This window comes from Melopsittacus undulatus, chromosome 6 (assembly GCF_012275295.1).
Source record: "Melopsittacus undulatus isolate bMelUnd1 chromosome 6, bMelUnd1.mat.Z, whole genome shotgun sequence".
NCBI lineage: Eukaryota > Metazoa > Chordata > Aves > Psittaciformes > Psittaculidae > Melopsittacus > Melopsittacus undulatus.
In genome coordinates this window covers 19,919,091-19,936,262 of record NC_047532.1, presented here as the reverse complement: position 1 = coordinate 19,936,262, position 17,172 = coordinate 19,919,091, and the positions used below count along the sequence as shown (strand labels likewise).

At 50.7% G+C, this 17,172-nt stretch overlaps 1 protein-coding gene across 1 annotated transcript in view; it reads right to left on the bottom strand.

The window, feature by feature from the left end:
- Window positions 1–17,172, bottom strand: part of ERI3 (ERI1 exoribonuclease family member 3) — a 129,266-nt gene that overhangs the window by 31,915 nt on the left and 80,179 nt on the right. Inside the window, exon 7 of the mRNA XM_034063608.1 lies at window positions 4,930–5,029. Within this exon, the coding sequence (XP_033919499.1) occupies window positions 4,930–5,029 (100 nt within the window). The remainder of the gene's footprint in view (window positions 1–4,929; window positions 5,030–17,172) is intronic.

Genomic DNA, 17,172 nt, shown 5'->3' with positions numbered 1-17,172 from the left:
CTGCAGTGTGACCCTTTTAACACAAAGAGTAAACTCACTGCACATCGAGTTGAAGCTCATTAAAACTGTCTACTCTGCGAGCATCCCATTAACCTCACTGTTAAAAACACGCGATTCCTCTTCTTCTTTCCGAGGCCTAATTAATGCTCTGGATCAGGAACAATATCACACCCTAACCTTCCGAGATTTCCAATCGGTAAATGAAAAGAGAGAGATGGAGCCAGGAAGGCATGGTGGCTTGCTGGGTCGCTCACCACATGGGCTGCTGACCTGCCCAGGCAGGTAGGGCTTTTCCATTTGGCATGGCAGAGATCCCCATGGAGGGAGCACAGCCCTGACCAGGGGGACTGTGAGCACAGGGGAGATAGTGAAGCCCTGTGCAGAGGCTGAAGGGTCGCAGGATTACATCAGCTGGTGTAAAACAGCCCCGTGAGAGCATCGTGTTGAGAGAGATGTTGCTATGGGACCAGCAATCCTGGGATGGGCAATGTGGGTTCACTAGAAAGAGACACAGCAGCCTGGTTACCCTCGTTCTCCCCAAAATTAAAGAACAACAACCCCCAAACCAGTCATTTAGGACTAAATCTAAGATCATAATAATGCATGTGCTAAAGCCTGAACCTTACAGATTCAGTTAAATTAGATTTAAAAGATCAGTAGCAAGGGGTCACGTCATGTTTTAAACACAGTCAATGCACTTGAGGTGGAAGCAGAGCTGACAAATAAGAAAAACTTCCCCAGCAGCAGCAGCTACTTCTGCAGCTTTAGAAACTTCTTGGATTTTCAGTGTATTTTCACTTCAGTAACTGTCTTGTTCAGAGCTGAAAAACAACCAAGGACTGGGGGGGGGGGGGGGGAGGGGGGAAAACGTGCCTTTTTTCCTTTCATAATCAGGGAAACAAACAAAGCACCAAACTAAGGTGGGAGAGAATGAGATGTACTAATGCTAAAATGTTGAATTGGTGCTCTCCAAACCACTGCTTCAGCTCACCCATCACCTCTTGCTTCGGGTCCATGCATCAGGTGTTCTTACCTAGAAAGGATTCTGAAATTTACTTTTCTTTCTGTACTGAGTACACGCAAGGGAAACAGGATTTTACGAATAAAACCAATCCAAACTACTGATGGCGTACTTCAGTATGGCATTCAAATCTTTACCCAAAATAATTTAATCACCGCCTATTTAAGAACAAATAGTAATTCCCCATTTTTCTAACATAATGGATATCTAAAAACTAAGTCTAAAGGCATATTATGCTACACAATTGATCAAAATAAATGTAGCAAAAATAGAGTATTTGATGAATACAAGAAAACCAGGTTTAACAACTGGGCAGTGGTAAGAAGAGCTGCACTCAGTTTGGTAGGTGCTGGTCAGTAAAACTTGACCTTTTTTTAGGGAAACAGGTGAAAAAAAAGAAGGCAAATATATAAGAAAATAAATTCCTGAATCCAGGTGATGCGCTGGCTGATTTCCATCACAACTAAACCCTGGGATTTTAATTGTGATTTATATCAGTCTCTGGAGTTGAGAGACCCCCATGCAAGACTTGTGTGGAGCCAGTGACTGCTGGTCTTTGCGTGAGAGTGCCAACAACCCTATTAGAAGTTGCAGCTTGTTTTTGGCAAGCAGTGGCTCAAACATGCTTTAAGAATGGCAACCTATACACATCTGTAAGAGGAGTAACTTTTTAGCAAGACTCAATTTCACAGTGCTAAGGGCCAAGAAAACACCAGACAAAAAGAAGTTCCTCACCCCAAGATCCTACAGTCCATGCTAGAACCGACACTCCTTTAATCCATATTCAAGGAGGGATGGATACTGCAGAAAAAAGTCCTGTGTGGCCCTCAGGGCCACGTTCAGTCCAGAGGGAATCCATAGAGCTGAAATACCCTGTACTCCCTGGATTTTGAACAAGATGAGGGGAGAAGGTGAAGCATGAAGCGGGACTGGTCCACAGACATGCAAACTGCAGGGATTTGCAGCAGATATCGACTGAGCCAGTGAATCTGAGAGTGATTTGAAAATAAAGCAACACACAACCAGTCAGGTGAGACAGCAAAATTCCTTGCAAATTGTTTGCAAAAGCAAGTGGCCATCCACTGCCATTTTTCTGCCATATTTGAAGGGAAATACCCAAGTTGCACATTCCTGAATAAGTGAGATGAGGCTTCACAGGACTGCCTGCATCCCCCCAGACCGGTCCCAATGCTGCCAGGAAAGGAGCTGTAGGGATGCTCTCTTACATGGCATGGTATTCATGACAACGGTGTGGCTGGCTAACACATGTCCTTGCTGTTCCCTTCTCAACACTCTTCAGTTTGCAGCCTTCTGGATATCAGTGAGCCATAAGGGCCATGAAAACCAGAGGCTGTCCCTGGTTATATCTTGGGGTGCCCCTTCTCAGCTCCCCAACTTCCCTTGACCCTGCTGCACCCCACAAGTGACACCAAAAGAGAAACTGAGCCTCTAGAGGGGTCATTTATTCTGCTCAGAAGGGCTGTGTCAGGAGCAAGGCCCCTTACAGACAGGGAGGGAAGGGGAAAACAGTCTTGGGCAGGGAAAGGGATGGCTCCTACCAGCCCTGAAGCGACAGCATTTTAGAGCATGAAAGAAGAGAGTGGTGAGGACTGCTCAGGTCACAGGGTGACCATCAGCACTGTGCCCAGTTTCAGCAGCCAATATAGAAGGAATCAGCTGTGAAGGACTGATGCATGCTCCAGGATGAGGCAGCAAAGCCAGACCCAAGCAAGCCAGGCCTCCTTCGCAGTGAGCAGCACCTCCTCTGCCTTTGGGCTGGGGACATCTTGGGGTGTCACTAGAGCCCACACCTGATCCATGCCCAGGACCTGAAAAGCCAGCAGGCTGGGAAATGAAGTGGCCAGGAGGCTGGTGCCCTGACAAAATGCCAGGCAAGGCATTTCTCCAGACACCAGCATTGCCCCAAGCCTTATCCCAGGGAGAACACTGGGCTACCAAACCCCAAAGCCAGCAGCACTGACACTGCATGCAGCAGCTGTGCCTGGGGCTCTCAACCTGGCCAGGAGGAGAAGCCATTCCCCCTGCTGCCATTCAATGAATCATGCCTCCAGCTCGCTCACAGGGGCTCAGCCTGCAGTAAAGGCACCAGACACAGGGTGCCAGTGGCTGCCACCTCTACAGGCAGGCAGAGGATCGCTAATACCCAAGGCAGAGATGCTCTGGACCCAGCCCAAATGGAGCAGCCAGCAGGCTGCAACACACAGGACACGTGTGCTGTTGGCAGTGTCATGGAGATGGGGACCGTCACACTGCTGGCGTGGCATCCTTCACAGCACCCATGTGCTTCAAACCTTTCAAAGAGTGTGTGAAAGGGAGGTTTACCTCTGGGATGGAGAGCTGCAAGAAGGGAGCTTGGCTGCTGGGCCCTGTTTCAACAGGGGCAATCTGCCTGTGGTTTACCCTGTACTGGGGAAACCTGGGAGTGCTCCTCACAGAAGGAGTTTGGCAGAAATGAAGATGCAAAACCCTCCTAAAGGACTGGAATGGGAAGGGATATGAGCAGCATCTCTCTGAATTCCATCAGGCTGTGCAAGACAACAGCACTGAGATAAACACAGGCAGAAACCAACAGCATATGGATGATACTCCAGTGCTGGGGACGCTTTGTCAGAGCAAGAGAAGACAGCAACAGAGAGCTCCTGCCATAAGTAAAATGTGGGAAGATGAGGCACAAACCAACCCTGCATGCCTCAGGAGACCCTAGGAAAAGCCCAAGCCCTCACAGCAGGACATGCACACACAATTCCTACAGTCCATGTTTCCTCTCCATGATCTCCTCAACATGGCATAAAAGCAGGGCAAATCTGCTCCCAGGCAAGGAAGCAAATTTTAATGCTACCTCTGTCAATAATGCAACCAGATCCATAGTTCAAAAGGAGCTTGCTAATTAAAAGCTGGTGAGCTTTAAATAATTCATATCTTTAACTTGGATTGATTGGAGAGTTTAATGGTTAGAGTCTTGAAACAATATTAAATAGCCTCCTCAAGGCCCAGGTAGCCAATGACTTTTCCAAGTAAATCTTACCTCCTTGCAAACTTTAATGGCCACCCATCATTGTGGATGAAGGGCTGGGAGGCAGAAGGAACACCTGACTGCTGCTCTCCAAGAGATGATCCAACACCCCACAGAGAAATGAGACAGGCAAGAGTGATGCAGCCCTGAGTTACAGCCCTGCCTACAGCCCAGTAAATCTGAGCTCCTGCCATACCATAGCCTGCTGCTGTCCCAGCTCTGTGTCCCCAGTGCTAAGCAGCAGGCAGATATATGACCTCAGTGTCCCAGGCCAGGTCTGCCTCCTCATGTCACTTTAATCCCTGCTGTGAAGGAGGTAGGGTAAACATGATGCTCTGCCACCATGCATGGTTATCGCAGTTGTGGGACCATGAAACTCATCACACATGAGCAAACAGGATGGTGATTCAGTTCTCCAGTTGGGACCACGCATCTTCACTCCACAGCATGTTTCCAGCCAGCTCCAAGGCTGTACTGCCTGGCAGAGTGTCCTTTCCAGAGCAGTTGGAGCACTGGTCTGATGGGGAGAGCATCCCAGCCAACCTGGAGACCCCTGCCCTGTGTCCAGGCACTGTGCAACCCCTGTGCTGCCCACATCCACACCATCCTAAGCACTGCCAGAGCAGCCAAGGAGGGGAGCAGCTCCCCAGCCAGAGGTGTGTTTGTCACACTGGGATGTGTCAGGGATGGAGAACTCATCTGTATGCCCATCCTGCCCTGACACATCTTTGTCCCTTCCACCAGCTGGAGACCCTGCAGCCCTTTGGCTGGCTCTCAGCATCCCAGCCTGCACAAGCTGTTGGAGCAGAGGCACATCCTGTGTGCCTGGAGCAGCAGCTGTGGGGAAGGATGGGCACGGGGCGGCATCACTCACCTATCCCGCTGTGAGGCCTCCCTATGTGCTGTAGGTTCAGTCCTTTGTTCATGTCTAAGAGCCCATTCTTTGGCCAACTCCCCATGGCAAAGCTGTAAGCCTGGAAGAGAAGAGCAGAGGGTCAGATGGGTGCACAGCCCAAGTGCAGACATGTTTTGTACTTGCCCAAGCTTGGCTGCTCCCAGTACTGGTGTGGGTCTGTTTGCTGTGTTCAGTGTGGACCCACACATCACCTTTGCAGTAGCGATCCTGAGCTCAAAGCACCCTCACCCTGCCCCGTCCCACCTGATGCACCTCCGAGAAGAGGTGTGCAAGGCCTCTGGTGGTCTGTAGAGGTGACAACCCTCATGAGCACCCTGGGCACTGTGCTGGACTGGCATCACTCAAAACCACCTTCGCCACACTGGGGCGAGCCAGGGGCTGTGAGCTCATCCTGCATGTCCCAGGGTTGCTCCAGCACCATCTTCCCATTCCTGCCTCACCACAGATGGGGTCAGCAGCAGGAGTCAGGGGTGCCCATGGCTAGCAGCTCCCTTTCCCTTCAGCAATCACAGATCTCCCAGCCTCCCCTCTCATTTCCAGTCCCAGACCACAGTTGCCTTGGGGTTCTCCATCCCTGGGAGAAAAACCACTGGAAGCCAGCACTGCTCACCCCACTGCAGAGCCTGCAGCCTGGTCAGAGGGAACCTGCTCCATCCCTGCAGGGCTTCCACCAGGAGCAAAGCAGCCAGGAGCTTGATCAACACAAAACCCCACCGGACAATGCAAGCATAAAAGCAGCCAGGACCCATGTCACACACACGGCTGTAATTACAGCCTGACAGCCACGTATCTTCTTCATCTGCAGGAATTAAGCTCAGCGCCGCATTGTGAGCAGTAAGAAGGGTGCGTGGGCTTAGCGTCGCTCACACTGGCGCTATCTCTGCTGCCATGAGGGCCATTGTCCCCAGATGAGATCAGGTCAATCCAGCAGCCCCTATCTCCCTCCTGCAGTGGGGATCATCGCTAACCACGGCCACAGTGCGGCGGGGTATTGCCGACAGGCTGCGGACACCGGGAAAGATGCTCTCTGCAGCAGGAATTGGCCTGAGTGGAGCTGAGTGGTACCCCCAGAGCCCATCACCCCCCTGCCTGCCACTGGGACCTGCTGCCCATCCCTCTGCTCCCACTACCTGCTGCTCTGCACAGCACAGGCAGGGCTGGCAGCCCCCTGGGAGCTATGGGGCTTGGGGGAGTCAATTTATTACCAGCCTACGTAACCATTCACGCTGCTTTGTTACTCCTGCCTTAGCAAAACAGAGGGCTCCACAGATAATTAATAGACAGCATTGCTAATCCTATTGGGAGATGATTAGCAATTAAAACTCCTAATTAAGTCTGTGCATAATTCACTGAAATTACACTTTGTGTACACAACGGGGAGGTTTCCTCTGCCTTCAACAAACACGCTCTGGTATCTTCATTGCCATGGCTGGGTTGCAGGTGGATGGGGGGAGCCTGGGTTGGAGTGCAGGATGGGACCCTGCCACCCGCCTGCTGGGTGGCCCTGGGTGATGGTGGCAGTGGCTCCACATGTGTCTCCCTCTCCTGGGCTTCATCCCAAAAAGCAAGCCCAGGCACAGTGCAGTAAAGTCCTCAGGCTCAGCACCAGCAGGTCCAGACCCACTGGGACACCAGTTGCCAGCAGAAGGGGTGTCCCCACAGGCTTCGGGGGAGGACATGAAGAGGGAGCAGGGCTGTCCCTGCACAGAGACAAGGCAGGCTCTGAGCTACCATACTGCAGGCTGCCTCTCCAGCACAGACACTTCCCTCAGACCCTGGCCAACCAGGGGAGCACAGCAGGAAGCTGGTAGGATCCCAGGAAAGCCATGGGGACAACTCCTTACAGCTGGGTGCTCATGCCAACCCCAGCCTGCCTACCCCAGTGCTGCAGCAGCATCCTCAGCAGGGAGCTGGCCCCAGGATCAGCACCAGACCCATCCCCGCATCGCGGGAATTTGCTTTCCTAACCAAGGTCATTCGGTACAGCCGCAATACCTGAGCAAACTCACTAAGCAGCCGGGGTGGAAGTTGGCCTGACCACTGAAGGTCAAGTGTGCACTTATGCATATTCAAAGCTGCCTGCACGATCGATCAGGTTTTAATTGTTTTTCCTGGGGTTTTGGAAGGAAGTGCCAGGGGCATTGATCAGTCCCAGACGAGGCCGCTCGCACTTCGGGGCTGGCAGGGACCATCGCTGTGCTGCAGGCAGAGGGAGATGTGGGCAGAGGTGAAGGGAAGCCAAGGGGAGAGGTGAGGCAGCCCTGGCCGGAAGGAGGAGCCATCGCTGGGCTGCATTGGAAAATACAAGTTTTTAATTAAAATTGGCAATTCCGAGCCGCCTGCCGGCAGCAGCCACACAATCAAGAGCGAGGAGCTTTGCTCTTTAATATTTAAACACAACGTTTAATCTTTAAACAGGAAAGTTCTTCTTCTGACTGTTAAACTGAAGCAGAAAGTGCCGGAGGCTCCCCAGTGTGGGGAGCCCGTCGGGGTTGCCACTGGGACACCAGTGCCAACCACAGCCACTCTCACACCGGCTTCACCACCGCATCCACTGGCAATGCTGTAGCCCCCTGCCCCTTCGGCACTGATCCCTATGGCAAACCATGAGGAAGTCTGGGATGCTCCTGGTCTGCTTGCAAGCCAAAGGATGCAAAAAACCACCTTGATGAAACCCTTTCTGCAATGAAATCACAGCAATTTGTTCCTCTCTTTGGTTCAGTCTTGATGTTGCAGGGACTGGGTTGCTCCCTTCTAGGTCAGAGCCTGAAGCAGGGCCAGGACCCAGTGCTGTTTTATTTTTATCTGCATTTTAATTGACAGAAAATGCAGTCAGCTTTTACAAAAAAAAGCTATTTTTAAATGGTTTTGGTCAAAATGATGATTTAGAGATAAACCCAATGCCTTTGATCTGCTACAAACCTCCCAAATGATGTTTGCAGAGTAATTTTCAAGCAGGTTGAACACAATTATTTCCATTCACACGAGCTCCCAGAAAGGTCTTCCTTTTTATCCTGATTTTGTTTGTAATTCTATGAAGGCCACGTTCACCTCCCTGCCAATGCTGCTCTGAAGTCAGGTAATTAATAATTATATTTATTTACTTATACAATCCCATAGGCATACACAGTAGTTCACAGACAAAACCGCCCTGGGTCCCTGATGCAGGGATCTCGAATCAAAGGTAAGCAGATGCTCTTGTGATAAATGTGAGCTAAGAGCAGCAGGAGATTAGAAACATGAAGTGTTCCCATGCATAGAGCCAGCACCTTGTTACAAGTGCCAGTATGGGGAACTAGGTCCTTAGGTGACCCATACCTCACATAGCCTCCAGAAAATCCAAATAACCAGAAGTGGGGATAAGACATGGGGTACAGCAGCCTGGGGCATGGAGATGCTGTGTGCATGCAATCACAGCATACTGGGCTGGCTTTAAATAAAGTGAAATGGGTCTGAAACCATCCTCCTGTTGCATTGGGCCACAAACCTTCCCGGTGGCTGTGACACATCCACCTCAGTTTGCCAAGAGCCAGAAACAAGAGCTCCCAGGACCCATTGCTGGTAGTGCTGGGGAGCAAAGATGGTCTGTGTGTGAAGGGCACACCAGTGAGGCTGGGCACTGATACAATGCTGCTTGCAGGGGGAGAATATAGGCTTTTGACAGTCTGGCACTAAATTTACCCTGTCTGCCCTAGCTGCAAGCCCCAGCAATACCAGGGCCAGAAAGGTAACAGGACTAACATAGCCAGGTCTTGATACCCTGCTCCCTGGAGCTTGTTTGGGCTACACACCATGGTTTATAAGCAGCACAGCTGCAGAGAAGATGTTCCAGGGGGTCTGAAAATTCCCAGAACTGGAACTTGTCAAGCTGATGTATTGATCTAAGTGGACTGAATAATGCTCCATCATTTATTTATGGGGAAGTGCCCGGCACACTTCACAAAAACTGGTGTTTGGCAGTCACATTAAGGCAAGATTTAACATCCCACCTTGTGCAAACAGGGCACCTGTGCAGAGGTCAGTATGCTCACTTACATGGCGAGCCCCACAAATCCTTCCTGTATCCACGGGAAGGGACAGGGCTGCTCCTCACAGAGCTGTCAGAGCTCTGCTAGGGTGACGCGCTGGTGCTACAGAGCCAGCTCTGTTCTTTCCACATGTGTGGAAGCTGTGATCTGCTCGAGCAGCCCTAGGCCCTCTGTGCTCTGCTAAAGCTGCTGGTGTTGCAGCACCCTGGGTGCTTTAGCTGAAGGGCAGGAAGGGAAGAGGGGCTCTGTGCTTTGTAATAGCATGAGCATGTTCACAAACCACAGCAGTAAAACCTGCCAGGACCAGCACAGACCTTCCTCCTGTCCTGTCCAGCCCAGCAATGTTTTCGCTTTTGGTGTCATTCCAAGATGTCTTACATGTTTCATCTGCCGACTGTAACTTTAACATTAATATGGGCACTTTCGGGGAGGCAGAAAATACTCCCTTTTGGAAAAAATCCTCTGAGGAGCAAAGGGGCTCAGTGGTTTGAGAAGATGCTGAAGGGTGGGTACTAAAGGATAACAGAAGTGGTGTTTTGTGCTGAAAGTTCTGTTAAGAACTTCAAAGAGACACCTGAGAAAAACATGTTTTTAAAGAGATATAAAGAGAGATCTCCCTTAGCTGGGGCAAGCAGCAGGTACCAGCTGTGCTCCCCTGGGACCAGGCTGGGCACAGCAGCCTGCTGATCACAGCTGACCCCCCTGACATTTTCACAATGGAGAAAATGACTTTGAGACAGCAAAAGTGTGTTCCTCCTCATCAGCTGTGCTCCACATCCACCCAAAATAAGCATTTCCCTCTACCTCCCCTCATTCTGCTGCTGCCACAATGAGATGTCAAGGTTTTATACTACTTTGTATGGTGGGAAGAAAAAAAGAGGCCATGTCGATGACTATGTGGGCTTTTAGACACATGTTTTCAGTGCCACGCAGTAACCATAATGTTTTGGGGCTGGGGGGGTATCTTGGAGGCCATCCCTGAATAGCATCCAGGACATGAGGACTGCAGGGTGGTCCCTCGACATCCCATTTTAATTGCATGACACTTCAGGAATGGGAGGTGGGTATTTCTTGCTGGGATTTCTTGCCATGCAAACATAACCAGCACGACACAAGGCACATTTAACACCACTGAGGGCCTGACCCCAGTGCCAAATCACTTAGCAGCAAGGCTGAATGCAATTAAAGAAGAGGCAGGTAATGAACAGGCAGCTTGCCAAGCTCTGGCTGACAACGGCAGAGCTCTGCTGCGGCTTTGGAAGGTGTGGAGGAAAGCTCATCCAGCAGGATGGAGGCATGTATCCCGGGATGCTCAGCCCTGGCAGTGCTGGAGCCCTTGCTGGCTGTCAGGAGGCAGGAGCTAAACCCAGGTGTAACGTGTCCCTTTTAAGCAGTTTAGTCAGAAGTGCTGCTGCATTCACAGCTTTTCAAGTATTTTTAAATCACTTACAAAAGCAGGATTAAACGATCAGGAATTCCATTTAATAGGACAAATAAAGAAATAACAATCTACTCCATCAGCCCTGTGAGAGGCAGGTTTGATTTAAGGAAAAAAGAAAGTATAAAAGAGGGAGAGAAAAAAGGGAAGGGAGGTGGAAAAAAAAAGGATAATGTGTGTTTACTCAAGCAAAGAAAAAAATATTTAAGTGATGTAGGGGAGAAGATTGCGGTAACTAGTGAAGAATAACATCGTCTGCTTTGCTGTCAAATCACACAAGAATTTCAGTAATAGATTCTCATTCTGACACTCAATTCAATTCGAAGGTGATCCTGCTTTATCCCAACACATCAAATATTAAACACTCGTATTAGCCAGGGTGCCGTCGCCTTTCCCGGCTTAGACGCGGCAGGAAGCTTTTCCCCCTACTTTCTCTCACTCGCTATAATATTCTCAATGTTATCTAAACATGCCTTCATACACTGGGGTTCCTTATCAATCCCATTTGGGGAGGGGGGGGGGGCTGTACTTAAAACGGTATTAGTTTGGGGGGCTTTTATTATTATTATTTCCAAAGCTTTTCAATTTTGTGTGGAAAAAGCTTAGGAAAAAAAGAAAAAGGCGGAGGGAGGGGAGGCGGCGAGAGAGGGAGAGGGAGCGCGGGAGCGAGAGAAAGTATAAGAAAGGGAAAAGCAGGCAGCAGCTCGTGTGACTGATGCCTTTCAACAAGGGCAGTCTAGCTTGTCAAAGCCCGGGCTCGAGATGAATTGGCATATCTATTCAGCCTGCCTCTGGATGTCATGCAATACAGTTTCATATTCCCAGATAAGGCATGATAAGCAATTGCTGCCCTGACACCAACTCCATCCATCCCTGCCTTTCTGTCCACGCGCATTACGAATCTCTGCTGCGCCGCTAATAAGAGGCATTTAATTCTTACCAAGGCAGCAGCAAGAGGGGCCTCCAGACTGACCAGGTACAGCATTAACACAACTGACATCTAATGACTTCTGCTCAGTGCACCGAGCTCCCTGAACACTCCTGAGTGGCAAAGGGTGCACGGAAACAACTTCTGCCCAACAGGGAACGCACCAAACCCTAAGGTTAAAAATCTCTGCTAATAATTAAGGGGTGGGTGTGACAAAAGCGAAGGGGATTTGTCCACTCCCAAATAAATCTGCAATGCCACCAAGCAGGAGGTGGTTTGGCTGGGGTTTGGACATGGGAGGATGCAGAAGATGTGAGCGATGCCCTTACCCAGGGAATGTCCCTCGCCAGAGCACAAACCCACTGAGAGCTGCAGGGAGAAGGAGGGAGGTCAGCACACCGAATGTGGGGACACCACAAGTGGGTCTGGTGATGCCCTTGGAAACTCCTGCCACCACCAGCACCCTGCAGTGGGAGATGAGAGCTGGACGCAATCCTCCCACATTGCTGAAAAGGTTCTGGGACCCTGCCTGGTGCTCCGATCTCTTAACACAATGGCACTTGAAGGCTTTTCAGAGAGCAGTGCCACACAACCAGCTTCCTCCATGTCCTGGATGAGCAGGGAGCCCACAGCACACCAGTTACCAGCCCTACCTGGCCATGCCAAGCAACTTACAGCAAGCCCAGCTGGTGTCCTCTTCAGCCCATTTGCAAAGCTGTTGGTTAAAACAGCCCCATCTTTATGTCCCACATCAGGCAGTAAACTAAACAAATATGAAGGTGAATTGTCTACTTTTGGGGCTGGCTGGCTCTGCACAACTTTGGGAAGTGCTTTACAGAGGCGAGGTGTTCCCAGTTTACAGAAGGAAGACAGGTCAAGCTTCAGGGACAGCAGCAAGGTGACAGGAAAGATGTGGAGGATGCAGTATAACTGTACCTGCCTTCTCCTTATTAAAACGAGCAGCCCATGCCATCAGATCTCTATAGATAGGAGCACTGCAAAAAAGAAACTGAAGCACACAATGATCTTGTGCCTGGCCCTTCTTCCTAATAGACACATCCACTCTAGCAATACCCCATCTGAGCCATGGGCATACAAATGCACTGTTAAAACTCCTCTTAACTTCAGAAGGGGCAGGATAGACCCCGCAGCCTCCAACAGCCCCCCCCCGGGTGCATTTGGATGCTGTGGCTCAGTCAGGCAGTGGGGAGATGGTCCTGCTTCCATGCAGGATTTAGCACGTGCCCTGGCTTAGGCTGCAGTAGAAACATGCTGGTGTGCCTGACTCCGGAGTGTCAAAGTGCCAAGCGGTTTAGGCTTCACATTTCCCTGTGTTTGAACAAGAACAGTCTCTGCCTTGCTCCCAGGCTAGGGATTATCCTGGATAAAATGTTCTCGACTGCTGTGTGCTCTGCGGCTGGTGACACACTAGGTTAATGCTGTGGAGACCTGGGTCAAAGCCCTGGGTTTGGTCACAAGCAAAACAGAGCTACAGGTCTGGGTCCCTGGGGGGCTGAGGAATAGAGACAGGGTGTGCACAGGCAGTGCTGGCCCAGGAGAGGGGACAAGCAGAGCCAGGAACTGCCAAGAAAGAAGGTCAAGGATGGGGGCTGCTGGCAGGACTGGGCTCAGGGTGAGATGGCCAAGCAGGAGCACAGGGGCTGCTGCAGAGACAAGGGCTGGAGGACACAAGTCAGGCATCCTTCTTGGTCCAGGACAAGTGGCCCTGCCCTTGAGACATAGTTCGTGTCTGTTTGAACAGAGCTGCCTTCAGTGTGCTGGTGGTCCTGGCTGCAAGACCCAGGGTGGGTTATGCTGACGCACGCAATCAGCTCCCAACACAAGCATCTCTCAATTAGTGCCTGAAAGAGAGACACACAATGCCATGGCAGACAGCTTCCAGGGAGTACCCACACACAGCTGATGTACCCCTCCAGCCCTGGGAAGGATGGGCTCACATCCTGTGGTGCTCTCCCCCAGGAGAAAAGTGGCACTAAACCTCTCCCCATCATACCACTGTGGCCAGCAGGGAGGGGAAGCTGGGAATGGCACCAAGGAAACCCACAAACACACTTCATGGATGATTCACCGCATCCACAGTTGACTCTTCACACAGACGAGAATGGACCAGTCTGATTCTGGCAGCTCCTGGAGAAACTGGAAGTTCAGGGGGATGGGGAATATGCCTCCAATACTGCTGCAAAACAAGCAAATCCTGGCCCTGCCTCAAAACCAAACCCACCATCAGCCCCTGCATAAATGAAGACAGCAAACGGCATGACAGGGCCCCAGCAGATGCCCCATGCTGCAGAGCTGAGCTGTCTGGGCAGCAGTGAGGTGGACACATCTCACCTTCCTTGGATTTAGCCGGAGATTAACAACCACCAAAGAGAGACGCAGTTTTGCCATGCTACATGAGGGTGGGTAACAATATCCACCGATCACCCCCTTCTTCTCTTCCCAGGGCCATGAGTGATGCCTGCAGTGCTCAGATGCACGCAAACACACCCCTTTTAATCTAACCCCATGCCTTTCCCGAGCAAATCCAGCACCAGGCTCACTATCAAAACCTTCAGTCCCTTCTGAAGGGGGTATTTCCCCCCCTCAATTTCTATTTCTGCACAGGCACACGCTTGCCTCTCCCTCGCTCGCTGTTTAATTTCCGTGTGAGAGGGAAGCAGGTGCCCGTGCTCCCGTGAGCTCTCCCTTCCCTACGTTTTTTTTCCCTTCTTGGATCCTGCCCCATTAGTTTAGTGCCCAGCCATCTGCGACGTCTCCTGTAATGCTGTCCCCCTTGTGTACCAGGGAGCTTTTCCATTAGCGCCTTTAATATTCTGACACCTTAGCACAGGCTGCTATTACATTCAAACACTGATCGCCCTGTGAAATTACATCGCAGGGCTTGCTAAAATGGAATTGTGTATAATCAGGCTCCTCCATGCACTGTCAGTCCCATCACAAATACAACGTAAAGCAGGCTTATGGATGGGCTTAGCAGCTGCTACAAGTGTATTTTTTTTAATAGATGAAGTATCCCTTATTTAAAGCATTTCCTTAAGAAAAAAAACCAACACCCAAAACAACAGTGAAAGACAAATCAACAGCTGCTGCATTATGTTAACCATAGCACTGGCCTCTTAAAAACATGTTATTTACTAAGGTATCTGTTTATCTATGACTATATCAAACAGAGGAAGAGGGTGAGATAAAGGTAGTTAAATAGACAGCCAAGGAGATATCTGCCACTGGGAAATAATAGCTAAATAAAAAGTGCCATTATTTACTCCAGAGAGTGGAGGAGGCAGAGCCAGCGCTCTCCTCCCAGTGCTGCACAGGAACACACAGCTGGGAGCCTCCAGTTTGTAAGGGCAGCCTGTGCCAGCCTGAATGTGCCCCATTGAGCCTGGCTCCAGCCTGCTCATCTCCTCACAGCCATGTCAGATGAATCTGGGGGTAAAGAGCAGCTTAGGGTCCAAGTACTGCACCTCTCCAGGGAGGCTGCAATGCAGGGAAGATGTGCTGCTGATGGAGCAGCCCCCCACCTCCATACAGGCTGAGAGCAGGTCAAACAAAGGCAAAACTGGCCATGACAGAGGGTTTGTGTGTGTTCCCACACAGGAGGCTGGTTTCTGTGCAGGTAGCACACAAGGGAACAAGCTCCCAGCTTTTCCTTCTGGATTCCATCTGCGGAAGTGATGGATTAGGACAAAGGTATTTCAGGGGGATGCAGGAAGTGGCAGGGACACAGATGATGTGTCAGAGAAATGAGCTCCCTAGCTTGGAGTTCAAAACACTGCCTCTTACCATGCCCTAAAGGTTATTCTGTCTGTCTGCTGTAAAATGCGACAGGCACATCACCTGAAGGGAGATTTCCCGAGGCGCTGTGACCCTTCCGCTATCTCCTCCGAGAAGCCTCTGCAGGAATGATGAGATTGTAGCTCATTTCCACACACCTTGAAAGAGCCTGGCTGGATCAAACGTGCTGGAAGCAGAAGCAGCACATCTCCGGGACTCATCCTCGCCTCCTGGCAGGGAGCGTGTTCTTGCTGTAACAGGCTGGGAAACCATGTCCACCCCACTGAAACACTGATACTCTGCCACTGCCTTTCATCCTAAACCAGGATGGAAAAGCCAAAATGTCTTGTTTCACTGTGTGGGGACAGTTCTGCTTGGGAATCACACAGTAAAACCCAGTGACAGAACTGCCTCTTGGAAAGGGGCAATCCATTCCTGTGTGAAACACTTGTGTGACATTTTGACTCCCGTTTTTCCAGTGCAAAAGTAAGCCATTTGTCCAGAGCAGCTCCATTGCACCACACACGGCACGTCTCAGCACACGCTGCTCTGGAAGTTTTTGGAAGGGACATGTCCGGCAGTGGTTTGGCTGCTGTGCACAGACATGCCAGAGACAGGGAGGATGGGACCACGGAGGGCAGAGGCTCACGGACAGGTTACCAAGAGAAAAGCATAGGGGAGGTGCTGTGTGACTGCATGTCCATTCATGCTGCAGGTGTGAGACAAGGCAATTCAACCCTCTGGTTTTCACTACCTGGCACTGTCAAGATTAGGTGTTTGGAAGGTGGCAGCACAGGAAGGTGCTGAGCCACCAGCAGGTTCATGTCTCAGATTTACACTCTGTTCCTAAAACCCAAGCTGTGGTGGATGGGAAAGCAAACAGAATGATCCTGCAAGACCTTCTATACACATCTATGCATGTCTTAGCACGTACATCTCTCCCTCTGCTCACACCCTACAACTCCTTCCATGCTCCATGTCCACCACACCTTCCTGACCTTCTCCAGAACTCACCTCTGGCATGATGCAGAGAATTGGCTCATACAGGACAGGTCAGAGGGGCACAGAAACATGTCTCCTGCTCCCTCTTACCTCATTCTCCCAGTCAGCAGACTCTCAGGAGCAAAATCCAGACCTTCATGTTTGCACAGCACCTGCCCAACAGAGCTGTCGCTGTCTCTGAGGGTTACAAGAATCGAATAAAACAGTTTCTCAGCATTCCCACAAGATGCAAAGCCGCTCGGAGGAGAGGCAGCTGGAAGAGCAAGAGAAAGACAAGAGAATACAATGCGCGAGGCATCAGGGAAAAGATCAATAAAGATTACGAGGGCAGCAGCCACGTCCCTTGCCTGTGCTGGAGCCTCTCATGGCTGCAGCGAGGGAACACCAAGTCAAGCTAACAAGGTGCTGCTGCAGCAGTGCCTGGGGATGATACCTGTCTAATCAAAGGTACAGTTTATACTGGATCATCTAAGCAGCAGCTCTTCCTCATGACTGTTGATTCAGGTCAGGGTTAAGACTGAGGAGGTTAAAGCAGGGGTGCCTATAAGAGCTCTGATGGATGCAAACACTAGGTAAGCATGGGGCAGCGGGCAGCAAAATTGAGGCTCCCCAATTCTGATGGAAGAACAAACAGAAGGAGATGGTCCAAGGGGCCAGGCAGCATGCCATGAGAGAATTGATTTGGAGAGAGGCCAGGAAAGCAGAGAATGAAGGGACCTGAGAGGAGGATGTGACAAGGTCCTGAGAAGAGGATATGAAAGGAGATATGGGGGAATGAACTGCAGCAGCTATGGCTAAGCAGGAGTGGTGGGCAGGACTGGCTACCTGGACTGGAAAGGGGGTAACCAGCACTGCATTGTGGTGCTGAGAATATGACAAAGGAGATGATGATACAGAAATTAAGGGCTTTGGGTCCTCAAGGCCTCAAACTCATGTCTCCCAGGAGAGCAAAAGGCACCTCCATGGCGAGGAGCAGGTCCAAGAGCACATGCCCAGCAGTGTGGGTACCA